Source organism: Lagopus leucura, unplaced genomic scaffold, assembly GCF_019238085.1.
Source record: "Lagopus leucura isolate 7727_CA_CO unplaced genomic scaffold, USGS_WTPT01 Super-Scaffold_73, whole genome shotgun sequence".
NCBI lineage: Eukaryota > Metazoa > Chordata > Aves > Galliformes > Phasianidae > Lagopus > Lagopus leucura.
Window position 1 is genome coordinate 98,451,543 of NW_024962252.1, and position 9,417 is coordinate 98,460,959.

Below are 9,417 nucleotides of genomic sequence, written 5' to 3' on the forward strand. Positions count from 1 at the left end.
CAACCACCCCTATTTCTGTTCTCAGCAGCTGACATTCCATGCACGTGCTGCACCTGCAACATCATTGTGCTTATTGGCACACGCATGAGGTGCTGCTAATGCTCTGCCATGGAAACACAGCTGTTGCACTAAGAGCAAGGACACTGCTGTCCCTGCACCACTGATGGTCACCACATGCCCTTCTTCCTTTGATTTCTGCCCCATCTCATCCCTATCCATTGACGAAAGTTTCTCCACCTGCAAAGCACAGACAAGACGCCAGCTCTGTGCACAAAATGATAACATTTATTGAAAGAGTAATTTTTTTTTTTTTTCCATACAAAAGAAAGCTCTGTACATAGTACTGTGATTACTTCCACATCCTTCCAGAAACACAACCCTGGAAACTGGAGGGGAAAAAAAAAATCCCACACACACCTATGCACACACACACACCCGCACACATGCACGCACGCACACACACACAACCCTCAAACCAGTAAAATGAATTAAAAATGTCACCACACAATAAATGCCATTTCGTCCCTGATACACGAGTGTTCTTACAAGTCTGCACTTAAATAAAAGACACCATTAGCGTTTAACCAGCAGTTGCCTTTGGGGAGGCAGGGAGGAGATGCCCAGCAGCAGCACTGCCATCACAGCCCCGCAGGGCCAGCACGAGCAAAGCAGAGCAAAGCACGGCCCTGATGACAGCCTTGGGTCAAGGTTAATGCACACCCCACGCTCTCTGCACAGGTCATGGAAGGAACTCATCCACATCTGTGCACTAAAAAACAGCACAAGCTGAGGCTGTGGAGAGGGAAACTCCAGCCCAGACCCTCAGATGGGAGTTCAGGAGGTGCCACCTGCACTACGGGCAGGGAGAGCGGAGATCGGCTGCTGCCAGCCCCTCATCCCCCAGGGAGGGCTGGGGACAGCCCAGCACAGCACAGTTAAACGCTAATGCGGAGGGAACATGTCCAAGGTTACAATACAAACTCAAAAGCAAGGCCCCTTCCTGCCTCCACACCCACCCACCCCTCTCCCATCCCCCCGGTACAAACCCCATGAAAACTGTACAGGAGCCAAACTTTTATTCCTTAAAGTATTACATAAATACTGAGTTTAACACTTAGAAAAATAAAGTCATTTTCTTTTTTTTTTTTTTTTGTTTTTTTTTTTTTTTCTCTTTTTTCCCCCCCAAGGCTTCTTTTGTCTTTAACTTAAAAAAAGAAGTTACAGTAGCTGCTCCTCTCCCTAAGGATGCAGCAGCTCCTTGCTCGCTCGCTCTCCCTGCAGGGCCAGGGAGCAGCTCCCATGCAGGACCAAGCACACTCCAGTCCTTCTCCCGTGGCCCTGCTGAGGCTCCTCCAGCCCCGGTGCTCCCAGGAGGAGCATGCTGCCCACCAGCAGCTCAGTGCCCCACGGACTCTTCCCTTTGGCACTGGAGTTGCTTCTCCACCTTGCATCAGAAAATTTAGAAAGCGGTGGCTGGAGCTGCAGCAGAGGGATGCGGAAAAGATCCAGTCACGTCCCCCCTTGGGCATATGGAGTCCACAAGCAGCACGAGGGCCGAGATGGGAGCACGGGACTGAGCTGGCAGCAAAGCCCCCCCTCTCCCTTAGGGCCTTGCTGAACTGCTGGGCACCCGCTGTGTGCTGCAGCTGCCAACCCACCAGGCAGCCCAGCAAGGAGGCACTGAGGGCGGAGGCCTTGCTGTAGTGCACGTGAGGAGGCTGGGGCCATACACCAGACCCAACCAGAGATGCACGTCCAAGTAGGCCGCTTGCTCCCTGCGGAGGCCAGGGAGAGCTGCCGCAGCCGGGACCCATCCCCCCCCACAAAGGCACATTGCTGAGGCCTGTGCAGCTCTGCAGGACAGCTCCAGGCCCCAGCCCCACACAAACACCCACAGACAGGGTGAGCACCCCTAAGGGCCTCCAGCTGGGGAAGGCCCCCAGGATTTATGTACAGCACGGAGCACACCCTCCCCTCAAGAGACAAGCTTCTTTGGCTGGCGAGAGACGAGCATCCCAACGGCCCCCAGCCCTGCACGGCCTCAGCGCAGCTTCTCCCCAGGCGGGTCCTGCAGCCCCTTGCATGCTGTGTGTGTGGGTGGGTGCGTGTGTGTGTGTGCATGTGTGGATGAAGGAAACGTGAAAAGGCAACAATAAATAACTGGTGCAGTCTGTACGAGAGTTGCTGCCAGCCCCAGCACGACAAGCCAGGGACGGCACAAGGCCAGCAGCAGAGGCCTCTCAGTCACTCTTGGCGTTGTGCGAGGTGTCCAAGTTGACCACCTGCAGCTCCGTCAGGCTGCTGCCGCTGCTGCTCTGCTGCCCAATGACAGCCATCTAGAGAGAGAAGGGAGGAGCTGAGGGACAGCATGCCCCTAAGACTGCTTCCACCAGCAAGCCAGCATCCCTCACCCAAGAGGACAAGAACTCCTTGCCCACGTGTAGGTGGCACAAATAGCTCCCCCAGCTCTCCGAGACCTGAGGACTGGTCCTACTCAAGTGCCCAGGCCCATAAAGGATGTCCAGGCAGAGCAGGACCAGCACCGCCCCAGAGGAAAAACAGTGACAGCCCCCACCACATCTGCAGGCACTGCTCTGCACCTACCTGGTGAAGCTGGACAGCTGAGACTGGGATCTGAACGGTGCCTGATGGGGCTGTCAAGAATACCTGGGGGACGCCACCTGCCACAGAGGGAATGACACAAATGACATCGTTTTCCAGACGCTGGGAGCCCAGCATAAGCCTTCAATCCACATCCTGCATGCGTGCCTTCATACTGTTTTGGCCCCTCATGCACCTACGCTTCTTCTCCAGTCTTCCTGGCTCCTCCCACCTGGCACTGCCTGCCCCATTTCCAGGCTCCCCACACCAGCAACTTTAATCCTCTCCCCCAGCAAATGGCTCAAGGAATCCTTTATACAGGAGAGGAGCTGGTTCTAAAAAGCACAGACCCTTGCTGGGTCTTTTCGACAGATACGAAGGCTTAAAAGAAAACCCTGAGGGATCAATATGTAGCAAAAAAGCACATGCAAAAATGAGAGCCCCCCAGAAAAGCACCAACCCAGACTTACCCTGATCCTGGACCTGGCTGTGGGACACCTGCATTGCTGAGGGTGCCTGCGAGAAAGCATTGAGGACTGCAAGTCCACCATCCGCAAGGCCAGAGGTGGGCGCGTACATCACCGCGTGCGGGCTGGGGTACATCATGTGGCCACCCACGGTGGTTGGCACAGACGACGTCATGATGGTCGCTGGGAGGGTCACTGGCAGCAGGACAAACGACACGTGAGCCACACTGCAGGAGCCTGCCACACTTGCACACCTGCTCAGCCACACTCCCTCAGCCCCCACACACGCAAGCAGCAGACATGTGGAGGTACCCACATTGTTCTCCCAAGAAAGCCAGGGAACAAGCAAGAGAGTTTTGATCAGTGAGAACTGAGGGCAAGGCAGCCTTATAGCCAAGTATCCCAAGACTAAACTCAAACCATGTCACAGGTTTCCTGATGAAGCTGATTAAGCTGTTGAACTGGGTTCAATCTGCATCCAGGCACTTATTTTTTTTTTTGGTAGCAAAAAAAGGTGCCTCTGTACATACAAAGTCTCAAGAACATGCAAATTAATGCCTTGTACAAGGGGCAATGCTGGATCAATAAGAAACCATCTGAGAACTAGGGAGAGCCTGGCAACATGCTCCCAGCTCCATGTTGCAGGATAAGAATGAGAGGTGATGACCTGAAGTTGCACCAGGATAGGTTCAGGTTGTTTCTTAGTAAACGTTTCTTCTCTGAAAGAGCACTGAGACAGTGCCACAGCTGCCCAAGGAGTGATGGGCTCACCATCCCTGGAGGTGTCCCAGAGCTGTGGGGTTGTGGCACTGAGGGACTTGGTTGGTAGGCATGGTGGGGATGGCTTGATGGTTGGACTTGGAGACCTTAAGGGTCTCCTCCATCCTTAATGATTCTATGAAAAGCAAGTAACGCACCAAGAGAGGCTCCGAAATCTGCTGAGGTACTCTGCACAGCAGCACCTATCTAGAAGCAGCACAGCATGGGAGCTGGTAATAGGGATAAATAAATCTGGGGAACTGTCAGCTTGGTTGGGAAAGCTGGACTGAATGATGCTGGACCAGGATAAGGGGTGAGTCAGTATCAACAGTGGTTAGGAAGGAAGACAGAACACAGTTATCATAAAGTCCCTATTACCTGTTCCACTGGGAGAGGTCTGAGTAAGGTCAGTGCTGCTGTCACTGGAGGGAGACGTTTGCTGCGGTGCCTGGTGCACCTGGATCGCCTGGACAGGGACTTGCTGAGCCATGGTGCCACCTGGGGAGAGAAGGGAGCCTTCAGCCTGTCAGTCCTCATCCCTCTCTGGCCATGCACAGCTCCACACATGGCCTGTCACACTGCTGGCACACAAGGGCCAAGGAGGGGTCAGGTGGCCTGCAGGGCACTGGAGGGAAAAGGAAATGCCACAGCAGCTTCTGTCCAACATCTAGGTATAGTTCAGGGATGTCAGTGGCCCTCATTACCATTCCTGGCTCCACAAGGACACAGCACAGAAGATGCTGGGAGGAGAGGTCCCCAGCACAGCCCATTGCTCAAGCAGCCCCACAAAGCCAGGCTCACAGCGTTAACCAGAACAGCAAGAGCCCACCTTCCAGCAGGGTCTTCACCCTCCAGAGCCTAGCATCATTCTCCACAGGGCACTCAGGAACAGCCACCCCAAAGACACTGCAGTGCCTTGCACAGGAACAAGAGCACAGCTGCCCCAGCATGCAGCCCAGAGCTGCACGGGCACAGCCACACAGCCTCTGGGCCAGCCTGCTCACCACACGGCTCTCAGCATGGCTATGCAGACACTGAGCAGGACACGAAGCTCCCCCTCAGGCTCATGTTTTGCCTCCAGAGGGAACAGCAAGTGATGCCAGACAGAAACCCCAGGTCGGGCATCTCCCCACACACTGCACCAGAAGTCACAGGTTGGGTATCTCCCTACGCAATGCACCAGAAACACAGAATCACTGATTATTCTCTTAGCTCCTCCAGACCAGAAGGGAAATATGGTCCCCTTGTGTGGGCCCGCAGGAGCTGTAAGAGGCCATCAGACTTAGCAGCATGGAAACAAGCAAGCACAACACAAGAATACCGTCTCGCCCTCAGTGCCGGTACCAAGGAGACGGTACCCCAGCCCTAGCACAGCACTCAGAGAGCCCTCCAGTTGGTACAATAAGAGATTCCTGCCAAGGACAATGCCCACACAGCAACACCTCTGCCTCTTTCATCACCAATCTTCTGCACCGTGGCTCAGCAGCCAACTACAGATCTAAGCATGACAGTTGCTTAGAGTCAAACACTAGCACTCAAAACCACATCCATAGGGTATCTTAGCACCACAGTCTCCCTCCTTCCACAACTCCCCCCAGCTCCCAGCTGGGGTCAGCTCCCTGAGCAAGGACAGGGACGCTGCAGGAGCCTCTGTTCACCCCCCAGCCTAAAATGAACGCAGCAGAAGCAAGTGCTGACCTGTCAGCGACACGATCTGCCCTCCAGCTCTGGCAGGGAAGTGGAAGACCGTGTGCTGTGCCTGATGTAGCTGTCCAGCTGTACCCGCGACCGCCTGGCCCTGCTGGCTGGAAAGAGCCAGCAAGTGCGGCTGTAAATGAGGGAGAGGAATGGCAGGGGTCCCCAGAGACAGGGAAGCACCTGCCAAAAGGAGGGAGAAAAAAAGGCTTCATCACCATCAGCTCTTTTTGCTCCCTCCAGGCTTCTCAGTGCTGCCCTGGGGTACCCCTGCTCAGCTCCCTGCTACCACACCCTTCCCAGCAGCAGGGCCCTAAAGGAACTGTCACCGCTCGAGCAAAGCGTCCCAGCCATGATCATCCTAAAGCAGCAACCACTGCCTGCCTCCACCTGCAGCCAGGTCCCCCATTCTCAACATGTTTCGAGTGCAGCGACAGACAGATGGACACGGCGCTCAGCACCGAGCAGCACTGACCTGACATGAGGGTGAAGCCGGTGGGTATCTGCATGAGGCCCCCGGATGTCACTGCACTGGCTCCAGTAGTCTTCAGCACTGTCCCGTTGGCACTGGTGACGGCACTGGGGCTGATGCTGGCAGACACTGGCGCCAGGTAATTCGTGATGGGGAACGAGGGGCCGCTGCTGACCTGCATGGAGGACGAGGTGGTAGGTGCCGTCTGGATGGTGGACGTTGTCCCTGGCAGGTTGGTGACAGTGAAGGTCGGTTTCAGCACATCCTGGGGAATGAGAAGGGGTGACAGCTCAGGCTCTGCGGGCTGTACCCCCGTGCTGCCAAGGAAGGGTTAAGACGGGCACGCTCGCAGCCCTCCCGCAGCACGGCGGGCCCAGCGCTCCCACGTGCTGCGCCTTGTTCCCGGCTTGTCAGGCTGCCAGCAGCCAGGAATTCACAGCTCTGCGAACAGCTAAAAAAGGGAAGGCAGCCCATTTTAGACAAGGGGGAGCCAATCCTGGGCACTCGGCCCTGCCCCAGGGCCTGTCGAGGGAGGAGAGCAGAGCCCCTCTGCCTTGGCACTGCGGTCCCCCCACGTCCAAATTAGAAGAGGCACGTGATCACGGCGCGGCGCCCAGCGCAGGCACTTTCCATTAGCTCAGCCACAGCCCCCTGCAACGTGGGAGCCACAGGCACACTCCCACCTGGGCCATGAAGCCCACTTGGCTGTGTGAGCCACAGCAGAGTGGGCTCACTTCCAGCTGGAACAGCCCAGCTCCCTCATCCTCACACACAGCTCTGCACGCCCAAGGGCCTGTAACATCTCCACACTACATCCTCTGGGGCATGGGAAAGGCAGCCTGAGAGATGCACACAGAGCACCCCAGGACTCCCTTAAAACACAAGGGCAAACCATAGTACAAACAGAAAAACAAAGGGGCTCCAACCACACACACCCAACTCTGTCCTCCCCAGCCTGCCATCTCCAACTTTCCACTCCTAGGTTGCAGTGACAGCACGGAGAACTGGGTTGGACGCCCGCTCCTCCCACCTGTCTGGGATGCTCCTGAGCCCCTGGGCACCCTGACCCACCCCAGCACCCCACTGAGCCCAGCCTGCATGCAGGAGCCAAGCGATGAGCCAGTCTCAGCAAGCGTACCCAATGAACCACAGATTTAGGATAATCCTGTACATTCTGGCCCAGGTGCTACACAGAAGGGATCCCACTCTGCACTCCACTACCTGCTCTGCACTCCAGGTGAGGCAAAAAGCCCCATCTTTCCTCCACCCCAAGCTCCTACTCCAACTCTGATCTCCCTCCAAACAGGGCACTGGGTCCTCTGGTGGATGGCCCAGATCAGCACACAACAGCTCTGCTGGGAGGCTGGAGCTGTCCTAAGAGCACAGCATCCCTCTGACCCTGCTGCCATCCCAGCTGCGCTCCAGGGCAGGCTCTGGAGCTCAGCACGGCAGGAGGACCTCGTAGCTGCTGCAGCCAAACACCTGCAGGTCCTGTCCGTACAGGGAGCAGCTCTCAGAGCATCAGCAGGGCTGTGCCTGGAGCCTAAGCCAAAGGGCACCAAGCTGGGCTGGCACCAGAGAGAAGCAGGTTCAGATCTCTGCAAAGTGACCACACCACAAGAGCACGTTTCCTTTGGGGCCACCTGGCAGCATTTCCAGCGGAAACCTTAAAGGACGCTGTGTGAACAAGCCCTGCACCAGGGACAAGTCAGTGGCACGCGCAGCCCTTCCTGCCCCACGCCTGCTGGGAAGGGCTGGCAGAGCTCCCATCAGGCACCCAAGGGAGTCAAGCCAGCCTGGGGCAGCTGGGTTCCCATCAGTGGGAAGCCTTCCAGGGCTCAGCCCTGGTTCGGGGGCACCCATCCCACAGCACCTTATCCCATCAACAATTCCTCTGGGATCCTTAGCAAATATTTCCCCCTCAATGGTATTTATGGGGCTGAGCAGCATACATAGAGGGAGAGCAGAAATCCCTTCCCCAAGTACCAGCAGCACCACAACCAGAGATGATGTGGGATGCAAACACGCACAAGGATCCCCAAAGCACCAAGCTGGGTTTGTGCTCAGTCTTTGGGGTTACACCAACAGCAAAGGGTTCTCAAGCACCCTCATTGGGTTCTGTTGCATACTGAGTAGCCTCCACAGGGCAAGGCTGGCATACATACACAGGGCAAAGCTAGGTGGAAGAGCAGAATGCTGCTGTTCATCCCGCTGGAACGGGTACAGCAGAGCTCACAGCACCCAACTGGACCCAGGGAGCTGCAGCACAGCCCTTGGTCTCTGCTCATCTCTGAGCATCTGTGTGCCCAACCACTGGAGCCCCTCGAGGAGCTGCCCTGCCCTGGGGCTTCCCAGCAGCAGGCCGCCAAGCAGAGAGCAGGAACACTCGGTCCGGCCAAGTGTTTCCATTCCCCATGTCCTCCCTGCCCCCTTCCAAAACAGCACCAAAGCAAGAGACAGCTGCAGCTTATAAGGAATGTGAGGGGCCCTGCCAGGGACTCTGGCGAGGGAAACCAGGCCTTATAAGGCCATGGAGGCAGAATCAAATTTTTATCAATGAGTGTGAGCGCATGGAGACGCCCGGGGAGAGATAACGGCGCCCAGAGGCAGCCGGGGGCCGAGCGGCGCAGGAGGGAGCCCAGCCCCCAGCGGGGCCTCACCTTGGTCTCCCCGCTGCTGTCCGACTCGGACACCTGGTAGGTGAGGTCGGTCTCCTCGAAGCCCGTGGCGCTCATGCGCTGGTCGGTGGTGGGGTCGGACCGCGGCGGCGAGTCGGGGGAGTTGAGGCACGTCTGGATGAGCGCCTTGCCCGTCTCGCTGGTGATCATGGGCTGCAGCTTGCGGGTGGCGAAGGTGTACACATGGCCCGTCTCGCTGGCCACCAGCAGCAGCACCTGGGTGCCCGTCAGCGTCGACAGCTCGTAGGCCTGCGGGGCGGCACGGGGCGTCACGGCCGCGCGGGGACCCCTCCGCGGGGGATGCTGCGGCGGGCGGGCGCCCCCTCCTCCCCGCGCCCCGCTCCGATCCCCCCCCCGGCCCCGCGCTTTCCCGCATCCGCCCCCCGCCCCGCGCTTCCGGGCCGCTCCCGGTGCCCCGGGGCCGCACCTTCTTCATGATGCCGGTCTTCCTCTTGCTGAAGGTGGTGTAGCGCCGCAGCTTGTTGTCGATGAACTCCATCTTGATCTTCACCCGGCCCCGCGTCTTCTTGCCGGGCTTGGCGCCGCTCACCGCCCCGCCGCCCGCTCCGCCGCTCCCGAACGCCGCCGTGGCCGCCGCCGCTCCACCCGCCGCGGGCACCGCCACCGCCGCCGCCGCAGCCGCCGCCGCCGCCTCGGCCAGGCCGCGCTTGAGGCCGCGCCGCTCTCCGCCCAGCTCCTCCTCCTCCGCCGACTCCGAGTCGCCCTCGAGCACGGTACGATGAAT

General features: G+C 57.9%; 1 protein-coding gene across 1 annotated transcript in view; it reads right to left on the reverse strand.

Annotated features, from left to right (window-relative positions):
• Positions 1–263: 263 nt before the first annotated feature.
• SRF (serum response factor) overlaps positions 264–9,417 on the reverse strand; it is a 187,545-nt gene continuing 178,391 nt past the window's right edge. Inside the window, exons 2-8 of the mRNA XM_042875259.1 lie at positions 9,100–9,396; positions 8,655–8,921; positions 5,998–6,259; positions 4,206–4,325; positions 3,072–3,263; positions 2,605–2,681; positions 264–2,336 (exon numbers count right to left, since the gene is read on the reverse strand). Of these exons, the coding sequence (XP_042731193.1) occupies positions 2,241–2,336; positions 2,605–2,681; positions 3,072–3,263; positions 4,206–4,325; positions 5,998–6,259; positions 8,655–8,921; positions 9,100–9,396 (1,311 nt within the window). The 3' untranslated portion in view covers positions 264–2,240. The remainder of the gene's footprint in view (positions 2,337–2,604; positions 2,682–3,071; positions 3,264–4,205; positions 4,326–5,997; positions 6,260–8,654; positions 8,922–9,099; positions 9,397–9,417) is intronic.